Source organism: Myotis daubentonii, chromosome 3, assembly GCF_963259705.1.
Source record: "Myotis daubentonii chromosome 3, mMyoDau2.1, whole genome shotgun sequence".
In the NCBI taxonomy this organism is placed as follows: domain Eukaryota; kingdom Metazoa; phylum Chordata; class Mammalia; order Chiroptera; family Vespertilionidae; genus Myotis; species Myotis daubentonii.
The window spans coordinates 32,571,585-32,592,678 of NC_081842.1; the positions used below are offsets into that span (position 1 = coordinate 32,571,585).

Below are 21,094 nucleotides of genomic sequence, written 5' to 3' on the forward strand. Positions count from 1 at the left end.
ATTCCAGAGATTATCAGAGTGACAGGTACAACATTATAGGTATTCCAAAAGATTACAGTCAGTTGGAAACGTTGAACTGATTCATAATAGTTTTTCAAGGCTTTGGATCATTTGCATTTTTAAGTTTGTATCAGACATTGCAATTGTTAAAGATAGATTAGTAGTAATGGTGTCAGAGGATGAAGGGTAATTAGGCCACACAGTACATCTCATGTCCACATCCTATGCAATTTTTGCAGAGTGCTGAACTATGTAAACTGCTATTATAAAACAGGCAATTATTGCACCAAATTTTCCATAAAATCCATCCAAGTAAATCTTGTAGCCTCTCATTTTTGCAGATGAGCATCTTGCCTTTGAGAAGATGCAGTAGGAAAGAAAAAAAAAAAAAACTTGCCACGGAAACCAGCAGGAAGATTCCTTGTCTGAGTAATGTAAGTTTTTCAATTCATTAGCACTCTCCTCCACCTCATTTATTCACCCAACAAGCATTTATTGAGCACCTTGTATGTACCAGGCACTGTTCTAGGCTCTGGGGTACATTGAACTAAACACAGGAAAGTCCCTGCCACAGGGGGCTTACATTCTAGTAGGGGAGACAGACAAAACACCTAAATACATAATATCACTGGGTTTCAAAATTGCTTTGAAAGATCCTTTCTGAAATCTGTACTGACATCTATGATAAAGGGAGAGGAGAGGTCAATAATGAACTGTAGACATTACATGAGTTCCAGGTTAACGATCTCTAAGGTAAACCACTCTGTAAAATGAGGGGAGGTAGAATTAAGTAATTTTTTAAAGGAAAAGGGTCCTTAGGCTCTTTTTTTCATGGTTTTAAAGGAGACTCTTGCACAAAGTCAAGAGCCAGTTTGATGACAGTTCTGTGATTTTTAAAAATGTTTAAAAATGAAATATAAGAAATCCTTAGGTATTCCACATACACTCAACACTTGAAATGCCAATCTAAACTTCATAAATAACAAATATCTTATTTACAACTGCTAAAGAATGAAGTTCTGTTACCATGATTAGCTATCTAAGAAAAAAGTTATTTATTCATAAAGCCTACTCATTTCCACTGTTGATTACACAATCCCACTTCATTTGTAAAAAGTTTTCTAGCTGTGAAATCCTCTCCTAAGATCACTGACATTGTGCCCCTAATTAACCTTTCCCACTGGACTATGAGCTCAATGAAAACAGGGGTTGGGTCCTGGCTACTTTGAAGAACCCAAATGAAATTCTGTCCAGGTAATCCACAGACATGAAAGCATTGCACCTACCCCATGTTTTATGGACACAGGCCTTTTGGGAGCCAACATTAGCTCTTTGGCTATAAAAATAGCTCTGCTTAGTAAAATTAGAGCTACGGTGTACCAAAAGGCACTCTAATGTCCAAAAAGGAAAAAAAAAAAGGTTTCCAGAACAATTCACAGACTAGAACAGTATGAATTAACGAATATCCTAACCTCTTTGGAAGCCCTGGGTGGAATGTTAATGTATATTTAATAATGCAAGTGAAATAGCACATCTTTTGCAATCAATTTTTCTTTAAGAAGATAACACTGCTGGAGAGCTGAGTGTCAAAAAAGGCTGGACTCCTACTTATTAACTTGGTATGAGTTATAAAATCTCTGATTCTCTTGAAAGACAAATTGCATTCACTGGTTTGATTTTGAAATAGAAAAGCCTCAAATTTCAATCAATCCAGCAGCTCAGGATGACAGGAAATTTTGCAGGACTCTAAGGAATCTTATTTTCTTATCTGGATCAGATTCCCACTGACACCTGGAGGTTTCTGAAGGCTTCCTGCTCTGTCTTTGAGTTTTATCGGTTGCTGTGTAATCAAATATCCTACACATGTTTTCAAATTCGATCAGGCAGACCTCATCAGAAGGACACATCTTGTCAGTGCCTTTAGAGGCAAAGTGAAATCTCTGTCTCAATAACTGAATTTAATTCCTTCCTGTTGCTCTGTGGTGTCAGGATATGTATTATAGAGTGTCAATGTTATCAGAACTGCCTAACATGGGCTGCTGTAGAGAGTGTTTACTATCCTGTCAGTCACTGAAAAGGAATAATGACCGCATCCTTGCTTGGGGAACACTACCACTTCAGGACCAGATGGGCAAGGGTATTGCACGTAACCTTGAAGAACCTTGAAGCAGCAGCATGATACCTTCTAACAATAAACAAGATCTCAACCAGCGCTGTATGGACTATGAGGGCAGGTCCAGCAGACATTAGCTGCATAAATGAAAGTCAGAGAAGAATAAGGAAGTTCAGGTGACTTTTGGCAACCTAGATCACAGTTACAGGTAAATTCTTGTTGGTAAGGGAAATGCACTTTGGTGTACATCATGGAATTTGCGTGTGTGTTCAAGTTGTTGAGTATATGCTACCAATAAGAATGCAGTCCCTTTCTCGCGAGGATAGGCAGGAGGAATGTAAAGCCCTGATGACGTTCAGTGTCCTTACATCAGCCCCTCCCAACCAACCCAAAGGGTCCATGGGTTGGACACAAGAGTGCATCAGGCTGCTCTTGGCTGTTTGGCTTCAGAAAGTCACTGTGCGCAGTGTGCTCTTTGGGGTGGAAGTCTCTGAGCTGATAACTCTTAAGTCCAAACCTCCATGGGCACCATGGCTTCTTTGGTTCCAACAGAAGGCAGTAGGCATTCTCCAGACAAGAAATTAAAGGGGAATTGCACCAAGAACCCACGGATCTTTTTCAGTTCTTCCTCAGCTCTGATGGGATCTTCCTTCGCCAATATGGGCTTGGTTATAAAGTCTCTCAGCTGAATTAAAGTGTGCACTTCATCATTGGGAAGGCACCGGAACACCTGATTAAAACACAAAGAGGAAACTGAGTGATAAGTTTAAAAGAAAGCGTATTCCATTTTTGGAAAATTCTAATTCAAGAGACAACTCTTGGCTTTATAAAACACTATTAGTTTTATGTTACAGCATAGAGCTGACTGAAAAGTTGCTTTTCTTATTTACTACAAAGAAACAGACAAATTTGCTTGCTTCCAAAAAAAAAAAATCATAAGTAGACTCATATCTGATCTACACAAATTATTAACCGCGGGATAATGTCAAGCTTATAGTAAGGCATTTCACTCATGTTATGTTTTAGGTAATAATCAACCCTTAGTTTCAGTAGAGGTTCCAGATTAAGAGAAAAATTGTATAATTTATTTCTCTGACTTTTTATTTTGAAAAATGTTCCTATCAGTACCTTTACTTAGAATTATCTACTATATACTTATTTTGCTCATTGAGAATATGTTTCAGATATCATAACACTTCACATGCATTTCTTAAGAATAAGGACATGGGTCCATATAATCACAATACCATTCTCACACCTCAGAAAATCAATTGCATATTATTTAAGATGTGGTCCATATTCAGATTTATCCTATTATCCTCCAAATGTCTTTTATAGCTGTTATTATCCCAATCCAGGATCCAAACGAGACTGTCCACTGTATTTTAAAAACTACATTTTAAAAGACTGCATGCACATGACCTATTTGATCATGGCCTTGGATCTCAGTATGAAATAAGGCTGTGTAGATAGTGGTCATGTTTCATTAGACATGATGAAATTTCCGTGCTGGAGGGAGGGGGTTCTGCAAGTCATGAAGAAGAACACACTCTTACCCAACCTGATAGATGGTCAATGGATCTCAGCTTGAATATTTGCTATGATGCAAAGCTGGCTACTTCGTGAGGTAACCTGTTCCATGGTTACAACCCTAAACTCTTGTACATAATCAATGGATAGAACGTACCAGGAAATGCATTTGGCCCCCCTAACAAATGGGGCTGGTTTTAAAACACCTTTCCAAAATTAGAGCTGTCCAACAAAGAAAGTGTCTTATTATTAACTAGGGGCCCGGTGCACGAAATTCGTGCACTGGGTGTGTGTGGGGGGGAGTGTCCCTCAACCCAGCCTGCCCCCTCTCACATACTGGGAGCCCTCAGGCGTTGACCCCCATCACCCTCCAATCGCAGGATCGGCCCTTTACCCAGGCCTGATGCCTCGGCCAGAGGTGTAGACCCCCATCACCCTCCGATCGCCTGATTGGCCCCTTGCCCAGGCCTGACGCCTCTGACAGAGGTGTCAGGCTTGGACAGGGGACCCCCATCTCCCCCTGATCACTGGCTCTGGCCCCCGCCCAGGCCTGAGGCCTCTGGCCCAGGAATCATGCCTGGGCAGGGGACCCCCATCTCCCTCTGATCGCTTGCTCCACCCCCCGCCCAAGCCTGACACCTCTGACCCAGGCTTCAGGCCTGGGCAAGGGGACCATCATATCCCCCCAATCCCCGGCTCCGCCCCCCACCCAGGCCTGATGCCTCGGCCAGAGGAGTTGACCCTCATCACACTCCGATCACCAATCACCGGATCGGCCCCTTGACCAGGCCTGAGGCCTCTGGCTGAGGCGTCCGGCCCGGGCAGCGGGGACCCGCAGCTGCAGCGGCCCCGCGATCGTGGGCTCTGCTTTAGGCCCAGGCAAGGGACCCCTAGCTCCCGGGACTGCCAGCTTCGACCGTGTCCAGCTCCCATCACTGGCTCCACCCCTACTTCCTGCTATCACTGGCCAGGGCGGCAAAGGCGCCTGATTCTCCGATCATGGCTGGGGGGCAGGGCAAAGGCGGCCCCAGCTCTTAGCTCCCCCCTGGGTTTCTGATCACTGTCAGTGGCAGGGGGCTTCTTCCTGCTTTCCCTTTCGCCTCCCTGCATTGTGCCTACATATGCAAATTAACCGCCATCTTGTTGGCAGTTAACTGCCAATCTTAGTTGGCAGTTAACTGCCAATCTTAGTTGGCAGTTAACTGCCAATCATAGTTGGCAGTTAACTGCCAATCATAGTTGGCAGTTAATTTGCATATAGCCCTGATTAGCCAATGAAAAGGGTATCGTCGTACGCCAATTACCATTTTTCTCTTTTATTAGATAGGATAAGCTTCATTATAAGGATGGATGCCATGTACTATGTGATAGATACATTTAATAGGCTAATTTTATCCTCATAACTGCCCCAGTGAATATTCTTCCTAATTTATAGAAGAATGGAAGGCTTAGAATGTCAAGTCACTATTCACAAAGTTATATTACCAGCAACTGGGTGAGCTGGGTTGAACCCAGTTCTGACTCATTTTTCAATCCCATCTGCCTCTTTTTTCTTTGTCACCAGACATGTACAAAGGCTGGGTAAGCACCTAAGAATGCTCATGATGGATTCCTGAAGCAGAGGAGAGATCAGAATGCCACTAAAGTCTCTTCTAAACCATAATCTGTGGTGCTTTTTGACTCTTTGTTTTCTAATATCTACAGAGAGGTATTTTATTACAACTTGGAGGTAAATTGTTTTTTTACACTCATTAAGAATGCTCCATACCAATAATATGCAGAAATAATGATTTGCTTTTGTAATGAAATTCAATGAAGAAAAAAAGGCAGGGGGCGGGGGAGAGTATGTAAGACTTACCTTGTCATAAATTGTAGCATTTCGAGCTGCCGTTGAAACCCACACCTCCTTGAAGAATTTGTCACTCACTGGATCCTGAATGTCCTCACTTGAGTCAGAAAGATAGCCAAGGACAACCCTGAAATGCAAGTGTCCTCCAAATTGAGTAACCAAGATAGAGCTGTCTGCTGCAGGCATTGTTTCTAGTGGTAACTTCATTAAAACTTTGTATGTGTATATGTGTCTGTGTTGTGTTTATATATAAAAAAACCCAAGTTTCAAAACAAAACAGAAACCCCTAGGTTACTATGATGCTTGAAAGTTTTAACTGTTAAACACATAGAGAGGCCTTAATTTTGATCTAAGAGAGTCCTTGTAATTTGGTCTAAATGGGTGAGAACTATGGAAAATAGGATTAGCATCCACAACAAGTGCCAGCAAATAAAACACGTAACCTTGAAGAAACTTGAAGCAGCAGCATCATATCTTCTAACAATAACAAGATGTGTTAAGCCCTTTCCAAGAGCTATCTCAGTAAACCCTCAACAACATTATGAAAAATCAACTATTATCTTCATTTTATAGATAAGGGAACTAAAGCACAGAGAGGTTAAATAACTTCTTTAAGGCCACACAGCTGGTAAGCTGTAGACCTGGGCCTCTGACCAGGACCATCTCAAACCTGTGCTCTTAACCATGACTTGACCTCTGTCCCTCCCTCTGTCTGTCTGTCCCTCACTCCCTCTGTCCCTCCCTCTTTTCCTTCCTACCTTCCTCCCTTCCTTCTTTCCTCCGTTTGGTCCAATAATTATGCTGAACTCTAGGTACAGAAGGAAATACAAAGGACATGGAGCCTCTCTGGATAGATTTAAATTTAGTGGGTGAGATCAACAATTTGTAAATAATCATCCTCAAAGGAATTAACTAAAATTTTGATAAATACAGATATACTTTAAGAGTATGAAGTGGGAGTAATTAGGGAGGCTCTAAATTTTGCCTACCTGTTTACCTAACCCTATCTATCATCTTTTAGAATTCAGTACAAAGTCACCTCCATAAACCTTTTTATGCCCCCCTCCCCCTTCCAATCTCCTATTCTCCCCATCAAGCCTGGGAGGTTTGAACATTCTTCCTCTGTTGCCCACTATAATTCATATATGCTTTGTTTTTATCAGAGCACCTGCAATACACACTATGCAACTTTTTATGTCTACCAGGCCCATTTCCCACTTCTAACATATACATTCTCTGAGAGAACATGACTTGGCTACTCTCATATCCCCAGAGTGCCTGGCATAAAGGAAACCACACACTAGATGTTATCTGAATGATCATATATAAACAGGTTACTCAAAATTAGAAGCTCTCAAGCAAAGCAAGATAACTTTTAGAGGTCATATTTGAAAATGATAAAAACCCTGTACTGAGAGAAGGCCTTAGGGTTGAAAAGGACTTTCATCTTAATCCTGTGAGGTAGATGGTACAGGGTTCCTATTTTGTAGATGGGGACCTAAAGTTTAGACACATACCAGTAACAGAGCTAAAATTCAAACTGAGTCCAAAGTCCTTTGCTCACATACCTGGTATGTTCCAAGAATATCAGAAAGACTTGTGCTTGGTTGGAAATAGAAATGGGGAAATAGGCCTTAGAAGGACTTTGGCATTCACATTGAGTGAAACTGGGGCATATAGCAGACACTGGGGCAGAGGAGGTATAGGATCCGACTTAATATTGAAATATGGCTGCTGTATTGAGAACAGACTGCAGGGCAGGGTTGGAACGGGGAGATCAGTCAGGAGTTCCTGCAGTAACCTTGGTGAGAGATGGTGGCGGCTTGGGTGGTGGAGAGAAAGGAAGAGCCAATGGGTTTTACTGATAATGTAGATATAGGGTGTGAGAAAAAGTGAGGCACCAAGAATGACTAGCAGGGTTTTGGCTTGAGCAACTAGGAGAACGCAGTTGCCATTAGCCGAGACTCGGAATTCTGTGGATAGAGCCAGTTTGTAGGGGAAGATTAGGAATTCCATTTTTAATCTATTGAAATGTCTATTAAATAGTCAAGTGGCTACGTTAGGCAGGCAATTGAAAAAAATGAATCTGGAGTTTGGAAGGGAAGGCTTGGTTGGAGATATACATCTTAGAATGGTGTATATATGTATATGTATAAAGCCATGTGACTTTAACTGGGTTTACCCAAGGGAGTGAGTATAGACAGAGAAGGGGACCTGGAGCACCTCAGCAGTTGGGGAGAGGAGGAGGGGCCGTGGAGACTGGAGAAAAGCCAGAGGACCTCGTGTCCCGGAATCATATGACGTATGGCGTCAAGCAGAACTGTGTCAATTTCAAATGGGAAGTGACCATTGATTGGATTTAACAGTGTGGAGGTCATTATGTTGTTCTGTCCCAATTATCTCCAACATTGTCAACTCCTGAAAAGGCTCAGTCAGCCTTACAGGGATAAAAAAGCATCTCGCTTTAGTTTTAGTCTGCATTTTTTTTGCTATATTAAAATTCTTTAAAGTAAGTGGATCTGGCACCATGGACTCACTGGTAATCTTGGAGTTTTGTAACCTCAAATTCTATTTCCACTTCAAATAATGTCTCCTTCAGCCAATATGGGAATCACTTTTACACAGGTCTTCAGGGATGATGTTTGCACATGGTTGCTGCTGCTCATTAAGACCCAAAGCTAAATTTGACTGCACCTAATTTGAGGGACCGTACAAGTTATAACAATAAGTCAGTTATAATAATTCCTTTGATTTGGGTCAGGTCTAACCAGCTGAAAACTGAGCAAAAAGAATATTTCTGGTTTTTTGCTTTTAAATTAGAACAAGAAGTAGGCAACATGTCTGCCATGTTATCGGTGAAGAGCTTGTATGTAGAAAAAGTATTTAAATAAGTCTATAACAGACAACATCTAGTAATAAATTATTTTCCCTGTCAGTTTTTTAATAATAAGAAACTTATATTGAAATGCACAGTGAAAATAATATGAAGTACTCTGGGTATTGTTCTGAGGACTAAGGTTCCAGAGAAAATGAGTTTGCTTTTATGTTGATGTGTATAATGGCAATTATTTATTTAAAGTTGAATTGTTTACACATCAGTGGGACAACAGAAGAACTTCAGAAAATTGTTTCTGTTCTTCCCATTCCTCACGTCTGTCGCTTTAAATGATTCTGACTCTACTTGTGAAGATAATGGTTTCTGCCGAGTGACGGTTATGTCTGTGAAGTTTGGATAATTTTCTAGGACTTAATGAACTGTTGGACATATAGTTGCAGCTCCCTGATGATTGATTCTTCTTAGAACTGACTTCACATTAAAATATGTCTCTCTATTTTTTCCAGATGGAAAATGGATTGAAGTTGCATTTTTTAAAGAGGAAGAAAATGGCCACAATGTTTATCCTTGAGAATATTTCCTAATAAAAGGAGCTAAAATGGACACAAGGCATTTGTGTGCTTTTAAATATATTGTGTGTGTTTGCCACGGTGGCAAAATGAAAATGATTGTTGAGGAACAACTGCCTCTTTAAGACAGTTTGAAAATAGTCAGGAAAAATAAAAGCACCTAGGAATAAATTTAACATGAAATGTATAAGAGCAGCATACAAAAAACTCTAATGCTTACTTAAGAACATGCCCTGCACCCAATAATAAAAACCCTTAAGCTTTATTTAAGAGGAAAAAAAAATTGTTGAATAAATTGAAGTTTATATCTTATTCTTAAACTAGAGGCCCGGTGCACAAAAATTTATGCACTCGGCGGGGGGGGGGGGGGGGGGGGCGGGGGGGCGGCCCTCAGCCCGGCCTGTGCCCTCTTGCAGTCTGGGACCCCTCGGGAGATAACGACGTGCTGGCTTAGGCTTGCTCCTGGGTGGCAGAGGGCAGGCCCAATCCCTAGGTGCAGCCCCTGGTTGGGCTCAGAGCAGGGCCGATTGGGGAGTTGGGGCACCGCCCCATCATGCACAGAGCAGAGCAGATGGGGAGGTTGTGATGCCACCCTCAGTCACGCTCAGGGTAGGGCCAATTGGGGGGTTGGGGCACCGTCCCCTGTCACACTCAAGGCAGGGTCGATGGGGAGGTTGCGGTGCCACCCCCTGTCACGTACAGAGCAGGGCCAATCAGGGGGTTGGGGCTCTGCCCCTGTCACACACAGAGCAGGGCCCATCAGGGGGTTGGGGCACCGCCCTCTATCACCCACAGAGCAGGGCCCATCAGGGGGTTGGGGTGCCGCACTCTATCACCCACAGAGCAGGGCCGATCAGGGGGTTGGGGCGCTGCCACTCTCACACTCAGGGCAGGGCCGATGGGGAGGTTATGGCTCTACCCCATCACACATAGAGCAGGGCCCGTGGATGGGGGGTTGGGGAGCTCCCCCCTATCAGGCACAGAGCAGGGCCGATCAGGGGGTTGGGGCCCCGCCCCCTGTCACACACAAAGCTGCAGGGCGATCAGGGGGTTTGGGCGCTGCCCTCTGTCACGTTGATCCCGGTGCCAGGAGGCATATTACCCTTTTACTATATAGGGTAGAGGCCTGGTGCATGGGTGGGGCCAGCTGGTTTGCCCTGAAGGGTGTCCTGGATCAGGGTGGGGGTCCCCACTGGGGTGCCTGGCCAGTCTGGGTGAGGGGCTGAGGGCTGTTTTCAGGCTGGGAGTGACTGAAGTTCCCAACCGCTCCTTTTTTTCTTTTCTTTTTTTTTTTTTATTCTGGGCCAGCTTTACCTTGAGGCTTGGCTCCAGCTCTTAGGCCTCCGCAGCTGAAAGTAGGTTTCTGGCCTTTGCTTACAATGTTGCGAATCTGCTGGCTGAAGTCCAGCGGTATTTGTTACAATGTTTCTTAAACTGCCCGCTCAGAGGCCTGCAGCCGCAGGCGGGGAACGTTGGTTTCCTCCAACGATCCTCTGTCACTGAGGCAAGCAAGCCTCATGTTAGTTTCAAGCTGCCTGGCTGCCAGCTGCCATCTTGGCTGACAGTTAATTTGCATATCTCGCTGATTAGCCAATGAAAAGGGTAGCGGTCGTACGCCAATTACCATGTTTCTCTTTTATTAGTGTAGATAGGATGACTTGATATTATAAAGATGCCAATTCTTTTTATATTTATAATAATAAAAGGGTAACATGCTAATAAGACCTGATGTCATTCTGGACATCATTCCGGATGAAGCTGGGGCCGGAGCGAAGCTCGCGTCCCTGGTGCCAGAGGGAAGCCAGTGCCGGCAGCTGGGGGACGGAAGGCCTACTCTTGCACACGTTTTGTGCAATCAGTCCTCTAGTTAATCTATAAATCCACTGTAATCCCAATAAAAATTAATAAGAGAGCTTGAATAAATAACTCAAACGTTCATGTGTAAGGATGAATATTTAAGAGTAGCCAAGGTTATTCTGGAAAAGAATATTAATTTGGGGAAGTGGTATGGCAAGAAGTAGTATTACAATGCGCAGCTACAATAATTAAAATGCTATCAAATTGCAAGTAAACTGACTTTCAATAGAACATCATGGAGAGCCTAGTGATGCCAGGATACGTGGCCACTCAGTGTATCAGCAGGTTAGAGAGGCCAAAAGCACCCGCAGCACATCATGCAGTTCTGGGTCGGCTGGTTGGTTAGGGGGAAATGTGAGCGTTCCTACCTCATTTCTTATACCAAAGTAAATTTCAGATGTTAAATGTGAAAAGTAATATCAAATAAGGACTAGTAAAATATAAGTAAATATTTAATCTTGGGCTGGTAAAGCTATTCTAAACCTATAAGAAAAGGGGGGGGGGCATTGGGGAGAACCTTGATAGCTTTGATTAATAAGAATTGAAATTTCCCATAAATCCTTTAAATAAGAGGCAATTGAAAATCAGATGTGCAACAAATGTGGCATAGAAATTTATAATTACTTACAAATCATTAAAATTAAATTAAAACATTTTAACTGGGCAAAGATCACAACTAGGTGAGACAATCTACAAAAGAATAATTACATGTGAATACATTTTTGAAAACCTTAAAAATTCAAATTAAAATAACAAAATTCCATCTGAAATCCACCAAATTGACGAAGACTAAACAGAACTCAGAGAAGATAGGGGGAATAAGCCCTCCAAATATTGCTAGTGAGACAATAGGAAGTTGGAAGCAAAGAACACTGCACACTTCCTTTGACCAGAAATCCCATAGTTAGCATTTAGTTAAGGAAACAATTAAGAAAGTAAACTAGACGTTATCTAGAAACATACCCATTTTTTTTAATATCAGCAGAAAATCTGCCTAACAATGAGGAGGTACTACTTAAAGGAATTATGGCATACTCAGTATAATGCAGCCATTAGATGTTATAGAATACTTAATGACATGAAAGTGTGTGTAACATTACTTAAATAAGAAATAATTTTGTAGAACTGCAAGATCTTAATCATGTTTTCTTTAAAAAAGGACATAAAGTATAGCAATATATATGTATAGAAAAAAAGTGGAATGATATACGTCAAATGTTAAAATTGTTAGCACTGGTGGTGGGATTACAAATAAATTTGATTTTTTAAATTGCTTTTCTGTGTTTGCCAAATTTTGTACAATGACAATATGTTGCAATCAGCACCACCTACTACTATAATTATTATACATTTAGAATGTTATAAAGAAGCCCGCCACTTTAAAGAAAAGACTTCAGCTCATGGAACTGAAAAGATATGACATTTCTGGTTGACACAAGAAATATTTTTTCCCTGTCTATGCTGCAGTAGGCATCAATGAGTTGATTAGCAGGATACTAATTCTAAACTCTTCCCCTGCTAAACAGAACACATTAGGAACTAACTGAAATATCAATGGTTTGAAAAAAATCTTACTGGCAAAACAATTAGTAACAAAGGCAACAAAAATTGCGAGAAGGTATTGACAGTCCAATTTTGAGGGATGGGTTTGCTGAGCTCCTGGGGCAGTGAGAACAGAGTGAACCATCTCTGAAACCGAAGCTTTTAATAGTTTTCAAAAGCAGAGTTAGGAAGAGGGAAATGGCCACCAGCATTTGCAGGAAGGGAGGGGTTCATTTTGGGCCCATCAGTTTCCAAATGCGACCATTAACACCAGTAGGGTTGAGACAGTGCTGTTGCATGTGTCTGTGCCGTGCAGTTCCCCAAATAGCTGAAAGCACTGCCCTTATACAGGGACACCTGCTCCTCTCACTGTGAAATCCAATCCTGGCAAATTTAGTTCTAGAATCACGGTTGTGAACTTACTGCAAAAGCCTAGAGGTGAGAGAGTGGTTGGGGTGTCCACAGACAGTGGGAGCTCAGTGTGTCTCAGTGAGCAAGGGATGACTGAGGGGAGATAAGGAGCCATCTCTGAGTTAGGTTCCAGAAGGATCACTGACCCCTGAGCCTAGACGACTGGGCCTGGGATGGGGCCAGTTTCAGCCTAACTCTAGAAAGCTCTCAGTAACAATTAAATGAAGGACTCTGCCCAGTCAGTGTAGCTCAGTGATTGAGAGTTGACCTATGAACCAGAAGATCAGGGTTTGATTCCCAGTCAGGGCACATGCCCAGGGTTGCTGGCTTGATCCCCAGTGTGGGGTGTGCAGGAGGCAGCTGATCAATGATTCTCTCTTACCATTGATGTTTCTATCTCTCTTTCTCCCTCTCCTGTCTGAAATCAATAAAAATATGTATTAAAAATAATAATAAATGAAGTATTCATTTTGGGCCACATAGCCCTTGCTTCCTAACCCTGTGTTCCCTCTGATTGATTACAGATTTGTTTAAAACTCACACCTTCTCGCAGAAGGTCAGCAATCTCCCATGTCTGGAGCCATCTTCAATGAGAACCAAAGTTTCCACATGTAAAATAATACCAGTAGTCTCTGGCATTCACTGAAATAATTTTTATTATATCCTTATATTACCGGAACCATTTCCATTTCTAGAAATAAACGTGCTATAAAAAACTTAAGTAGATACTGGATAGTCTGACCTGGCCTAGTCCTAAATCCATTAATAGATTTAAAATGCTAGTTTCTCCATGACACGTACACATAATACAAACCATTAAAATAGACAATGTTTTCAACAAATGGTGTTGGGAAAATTGGACAGATATATGCAAGAAAATGAAACTAGACCACCAACTTACACCATACACAAAAATAATCTCAAAATGGATAAAGGACTTAAATGTACGACAGGAAACCATAAAAATTCTAGAAGAATCCAAAGGCAACAAAATCTCAGACATATGCCGAAGCAATTTCTTCACTGATACAGCTCCTAGGGCACTTGAAACTAAAGAAAAAATGAACAAATGGGACTACATCAAAATAAAAAGCTTCTGCACAGCAAAAGAAACCATCAACAAAACAACGAGAAAACCCACTGTGTGGGAAAACATATTTGCCAATGTCATATCTGATAAGGGCCTAATCTCCAAAATTTATAGGGAACTCATACAACTTAACAAAAGGAAGATAAACAATCCAATCAAAAACTGGGCAAAGGACCTAAATAGACACCTTTCAAAAGAGGACATTCAGAAAGCCAAGAGACATATGAAAACATGCTCAAAGTCACTAATCATCCGAGAGATGCAAATCAAAACAACAATGAGGTACCATCTCACACCTGTCAGACTGGCTATCATCAACAAATCAACAAACGACAAGTGCTGGAGAGGATGTGGAGAAAAAGGAACACTTGTGCACTGCTGGTGGGAATGCAGACTGGTGCAGCCACTATGGAAGACAGTATGGAGTTTCCTTAAAAAACTGAAAATGGAACTCCCATTTGACCCTGTGATCCCACTTCTAGGAATATATCCCAAGAAACCGGAAACACCAATCAGAAAGGATATATGCACCCCTATGTTCATAGCAGCACAATTCACCATAGCTAAGATCTGGAAACAGCCTAAGTGCCCATCAGTAGATGAATGGATTAGAAAACTGTGGTACATCTACACGATGGAATACTATGCTGCTGTAAAAAGGAAGGAACTCTTACCATTTGCAACGTCATGGATGGAACTGGAGAGCATTATGCTAAGTGAAATAAGCCAGTCAATAAAGGAAAAATACCACATGATCTCACTCATTCATGGACAATAGAGACCATTATAAACTTTTGAACAATAATAGATACAGAGGCAGAGCTGCCTCAAACAGATTGTCAAACTTCAGCGGGAAGGCCGGGGAGGGTTGGGGGGCAGGAGGTAGGGGGGTAAGAGATCAACTAAAGGACTTGTATGCATGCATATAAGCATAACCAATGGACATAAGACACTGGGGAATAGGGGAGGCTAGGGGACTGTCTAGGGCGGGGGGCTAAAATGGACACATATGTAATACCCTTTGTAATACTTTAAGCAATAAAAAAATGAATAAATAAAAAAAAATAGACAATGTTTGAGCCACACATACTGTCATTTCACAGAGTCCTGGTAGTTCACGTCCTGTATCTGAGAGACACGATTAGAGGAAGAAGAACCTGGACAGGCGGCTGAGGCTGGGCCGGGCTCCAGTTCTACTGCAGTTCAAGTACTCAAGACAGAACCTGGCTTGGAGACTCACCTAAAACACTGTAGCCGAAGTCCGTGGGCAAACCGGCCTGCCTGGTACTCTTCTCCATCCATCACTGAAGGGACCGTCTCGGTGTCCTCTACAATGACTGCCATTTCACTGTCTCGCTTTCCCAGCATGCTTCGGTCATTGATGTTGGCAGAGCCTGTAGGACAAACAGTGACACCTAACAATCTTCTCTTCAAGGCAGACACTGTCAGCTGCCCTCCCACTCGATTCTACCTTGCTAACAAAACCCTAATTGCGTTCAGGTTAGCAAGAGCTGCTGTGCTTTAGGGATGTGGGCCTTTCCCTAACCCAGGGGTGCATCTGGATCAGTCTAAGCCAGCTGTTATAATTTCATTATTTTGGCCAGTGTTGGATTTAGATTGGGCCCTTGACATGATTCTAGGCCAGCGGTTCTCAACCTGTGGGTCGCGACCCCTTTGGGGGTCGAACGACCCTTTCACAGGGGTCGCCTGAGACCATCGGAAAACACATATATAATTACATATTGTTTTTGTGATTAATCACTATGCTTTAATTATGTTCAATTTGTAACAATGAAATTGGGGGTCACCACAACATGAGGAACTGTATTAAAGGGTCGCGGCATTAAGAAGGTTGAGAACCAGTGTTCTAGGCTGTGTGACATGAGGAAAAGTCTGCTAGGGGCTTCTACAAAGATTTTTTTTCCCCTTTTCATAAACTGGGACAAGAACAGAATGCTGCTGCCTCCAGCCTTTAGCTATTTTCACTGAGCAGGTGGATGAGGATGTGATTCGTAGGCTGCTGCAGTCGTTTTGTAACCATGAGGAGACAGACAAGCTGGAGATGGCAGGGCAGAAAGAAGTAAGACCCTGGGTCTCTAAGTCACTGAATTAGCCAGCACTTGAACGCTCTCACCTTCTGTTATGTAACAATACGTTTTCCTTATTGTTTCACATGCTTCTAGCTGGATTTTCTATTTTGTGGCTCAAAGGATTCTAACCGGTATAATCATTAAGCATACAAAGAATACAAGATATGCTTATCAGTTCAACTCAGTTGGTTTTGAGACTTACTCAGCCTCTGTAGACTTTAACTTATGTTCATAGAATTATGAGCGTCAAAACCCAAGGGTACCTTGACAAGCAAGAGTCCACTCTCAATACAGATTATTGTCAGTGGCTCTGGGTTTTCCATTCTCTGGCCTCGCTTGTGTGGCATGCCAACAGCTTCTGTATCAACTTTCTTCCAGCCTATTTTTAAATCCAAATGAGCTAAGAATGTTGACTCCCATGTGAAGGGCAATTATTTTTAATAGTTCAACCTGTGCTTGCTGCGTTCCTCAGCCTCGCATTCAGAAACCCCATCACGTTTTCTGTGTTAATCACTGCAGATTCATTCTTTGAATCCTTGAGGTGTCCTAGAAACTACAGAAGGGCCTGACTGGTTCTTTCTTCTTCTCGCTCCTCTTGCCCTAATTACATACTCCACTGCCTCTGGGGGAGTGGGGCACTGGGGCACGGGCTCGCTCCTGTGATGGGGACACTCAGGGTTTAAGGTGACAGCAGCCTGGCCCGAGCCCACCTGGAGGGATGTGGTACATGAGAAAAACCAGGCCCATCTTGAGGAGACATCACTACCATTTGCACAAAGTTGTCATGTAGTTAATATGCAAATCTATGATAACTATGCATGCGAATGGGGCCCCATAGTGACCCTGGGTGACAGAGAAAGGATGGAGTACCTCACCAGACATTTGGGAGCATTACCAGAATGCTGTAAGGTGACAAGACAACCTTTGAAACACTTTGTTTTGTTAGCAACCAGTAGTCCTTTATACATACACTTTTTGATTACACTAGAAAATGTACAGCTATATCTTTGGATTGGACAGTTGGCACAGCCATAGTGTGGGCCAAGTCATTTAATCTTTCTCAGCTTTGCCTTTTATACATTGAGATCATAATGTCATTGTAAGAATTAAGTAAGGTCATGTGAAAGCACTTGTTAATCTATAAATGGCCCTACAAGTGTTAATTATTATTGGCATCATTATCAAATTCTTTTTAATGCTTTATAATGTCTCCTCTCTGGGTTAATCACCCCTCACCCTGGTGTGTGAACTGTAGCGTGAAGAGGAACCGAGTTCCCACAGTGCTGGTTTGGGACTTCACTACCCCTGGCCTCCAGCAGAGGCCACTCTCGGGCTGCAGGCTGCTGGATTGGGTGGTCATCACTGCTCTCCACTGTCAGGAACACTGGGGATGGGAAGCCTCACACACACACACACACACACACACACACACACACACACACACACACACTTTCACGCCAGTCCCCCAGTCTCCCTCCCACCAAGGTGGGCCCTATTCCCAAAGAGAGAAACACATTCCTGGCTTTCTGAGCTGGAATTCTTAGAGAGAGGAGTGGTTTTTCTATTTCCAGGGCTGATTTGGAGTTACCCAGGGCACTGACTCTCAACCACATGAGTAAGTGTTGGCTACTATTTAATAGAAATGTGAAAAGGGGCTGAGACTATTTTAGATGAATGTAATGAATGAGATACTGAAAAAAGAGATGTTTGTTGATGTAAATGCTACCTCTATTCTTGTTAAACGGTTCCACATTCTGAAAAGCAAATTCAGAACAGCAGCTATAACATCATTCTACTTTATAACATGGGAAAGAAGAGAGGGCGAGGCTCTAGAAAGTTACAGGTTGAACTGTTAGGTAGGGGGAGTGCTTCTGGCTAAGAAAGGGAGGACAAAAAGGGGAATTCTGACCTTTTATTCCATACATGACCTTAGAGTTTGCATTGTTTACAACAAATACGAGTTGTGGTCACGTAGTACTTTTTTGCAGTAACTACAATCTCTTATTTTCATTAGGATATTGGCTTGATATTTAAAATCACTTAATTTTTAAAAAATGGTATTTTCTAATCTCATAATATTAGGGAACTTTTTAAAACATGTAAAATACAACAAAATTCAAAGGAGTATATGAAAAAAATATCTTTGGAGTACTAAATCATCACTGAATTTAACACCCAGGCTGAAAACCAGAACCTTACCACATCCCGGAAGCCCTCAGGTGTCTCCCATGCATGCCCTTCCCTCTCTGAGAGGGCAACTTTCTAGAGAATTTGCTGCTCATGAAGTTCTGCATGCTTTTAGTTTATATAAAGGGAATCCTACGTAATCTTTTGAGATTTGCATCTTTTGTTCAATAGTATGTCTTTGGGATTTATCTGTGCATAATTGTAATCATGATTTTCCTTGAATGAACACACCAGGACTGATTCATTCTATGTTGATGGACGTTTGGCTGTGTCTGAGTTTTGCTGTGATGCACAGTTATGCTCTAACACAGTGTGTGTATGTCTCCTGGTGCACACACATGAGTGTTTACCTGGGCTCTGTCCTCAGGACTGGAGACCTGGTGCTCCACAGCCTTGCCAATACTGGATTGCATGGCTTTCTAATTTTGGCTAATTGGTATTTAAAAACCCGTTCTTTGTCTATTACATTAATGATGATGGATATCTTTTGTATATTTATGGTGTCATATATGTCCTCTTTGGTGCTTTTCTACTACAGTTCCTTTGCCCATTTTACCTTGGATGTTGTCTTTTCTGACTGATTTATAGGAGTTCTTTATTGGTTTGGATTATTAAGTGTGCTGCAAATATCTATTTTCAGTTTGTAGTTTATCTTTTTATTCTCTTTAGAGGGTCTTTTAACAAATACAGTTTCTAAATTTTAAGGTAGCTGGATTTATCCATCTTTTCCTTTGTGCATTTTTTCATATTTTGTTTCAGAAATTGTGAATCCTCCGGTGGTAGGCAGAATAATGGCCCTGAGGGCTTTGTTTAATGTAAAAGCCTGTGGATTTGTTGTGTTACATGGCAAAGGGGAATTAAGATTGCTAATCAACTGACCCTAAAATAGGGAGACTACCTTGCATTAGCTGGATAAGCCTAATTTAATCACCGGGGTCCTTAAAGCAAAGGGGGTTCAGAGGGAGATTACAGCAGAATGGGTTGAAAGTTTTGGGAACTTTCAGAGAGATGGAACATAGCTGCCTTCAGAGATGGAGAAAGGGGGTCAGGAATGTGGGCCGCCTCTGGAAGCTGGAAAAGAAAACGACTTCCCTCAGAGCCTCCAGGAAGGAAGACGGCCCTGCCAACACCCTGATGGCAGCCCAGTGAGACCCATGTTGGGCTCCTAACCTATAGAACAATAAGTGTGTGCTGTTTGAAGCCACTAAGTATGTGGCCATGTGTTACTGCCACAAAAGACAAGGAATTCACCAACGGTACCCTATTTTAGCTTATTAAAGGACAACTGATTCTTCCATTGAACCCACATCAGCTCTTCTGTCCTTCCACCACTTGTGTTCCCTGTGTGTCCAGTTCAGAAGCTCTTAGCTTGGACTGTACATGAGCATCGCCTAGGCAGCGTTTAAAAATACTGGTGCCCAAAACAAAACACCTTGATGTCTGGGCTCCACACCAGACCAAATAATCACAATTTCTGCAAGTAGAAACCAGCCATTAGTATTTTTGCAATGCCATCCCATCCCTTCATCTATCCCCCCCTTTTTTTTTTGGAGGGGTTGGGGGGAGTGGTTGGTGAATCTAGTTTAAAGTAACTTGCATACTTGAATAAACTTCCCCCTAAATGATATGTTTTCTTAAAGCTCCCCAGGCAATTCTAATGCAGCCAGGGTTGAGACCCACCAGACTAGATCCAGTGTAATCTCCCTTTACTGGGGCAGCCCTTCAACTCCAGCCACTCACCTACCCACCCTGACCTTCCTGTTCGGGTTCTGCACTACCCACGTGTATGCTCTGGTGTCAGGTGGAAAGAATAACCGCCACCCCTCCAGCCCAGGAGGGCTGCAGGGCAGTGGCAACATCTGATTCCTGCTGTACGTCTCACTATTCTGCTCTGCAGTGGATCAGTGAACACTAAAACATCATTTCACTTCGTCAGCCGGGTAGAGTTAAATTATACGTAAGAACAGCCTTGTGTTTAGGAAAGCAAATAAATGTTAACTTGGTTCAGTGACAATATTGAGATGGATTAGAAAACTGGATTTGGACACAGACTTCATAACCAGCAGGTCACCCAGACCAACAGATAATGAAAGCTACCAGTATACACACAAGAGACCTTCAATGGGAGAAAGCAAGTATTTCCTCATGAGGAAAAAGCAAGGGTGAACAATTACTCGTTTTTCTTAGGTCAATTATCCAATAATTCTGGCATACATTTCCCAGGTTAGAAAATTTAATCATGGATCACTTTAACTTCTTTTAAGCTTTTAGATACTTGCTTAATCCTGTTCAATATTCTTCACATCACTTCTCAAACGCCTCTCCGAGAACTTCCAATGTTGTTCTCTGTGTTATGAACTTAAACAGGCCGATGTGTGTGAGAGCAGCAACAACAACAATGTTGCTTAGTCTTAGAGTCTCCACTGAGATAAAAGGAACAGAAGCACCTTTGGAATTTTCCAGGGGAACCTGTGGTGCCCTTGAGGAAGGAGAGACAGAAACCCAGTCCCTGAAGACTAACGCAAGACCCCTTCACACTCCTAAGGCCACATCTTCTGTTTCTACAGAGTGGACAGGAATCATGGCAACATTGATCTGTTACTGTTGGCCTGAATAAACTGTAGCCTTTTGGGGGGTTCAGAGACCTTTCTAGAAAGTAAGTCAATTAAAAAAAACTCAACCAACCTAGGGAACTGATGGCTCTGCTACTGAAAACGACTCTGCATGGGTCCTTTATGTAAAACAAAGCAGGCTGCAAGCCCACATGACCTTTACAGGTAAAATATTTACAGCTGTCATTTTTTACTCCCAGAGTTCTGAAGTCTTTCTAAAGACATCCAGTGAACTTTATTTCACTTTGTTTGTTTTTCCATTTCAGCAAACATCAGTATTTCCCCTTCCTACTGCCACTGCCGAATTTAATATAAATATATTCTGAAATGGCTTCTGAAGAGCAAGGCCAGAGTAGCTGTGGGAAATAAGAGAAACCCTGTTATGGGGGAAACGGGGGAGGAAATAAA

At 42.3% G+C, this 21,094-nt stretch overlaps 1 protein-coding gene across 3 annotated transcripts in view; it reads right to left on the reverse strand.

Moving 5' to 3' along the window:
* Positions 1–435: 435 nt before the first annotated feature.
* Positions 436–21,094, reverse strand: part of PLD1 (phospholipase D1) — a 199,411-nt gene continuing 178,752 nt past the window's right edge. For all 3 annotated transcript variants that reach the window (XM_059687037.1, XM_059687038.1, XM_059687036.1), the window contains 3 exons: positions 15,038–15,191; positions 5,502–5,619; positions 436–2,843 (listed from right to left, as the gene is read on the reverse strand). In XM_059687037.1, coding sequence (XP_059543020.1) covers positions 2,619–2,843; positions 5,502–5,619; positions 15,038–15,191 — 497 coding nt within the window. In that variant the 3' untranslated portion in view covers positions 436–2,618. The remainder of the gene's footprint in view (positions 2,844–5,501; positions 5,620–15,037; positions 15,192–21,094) is intronic.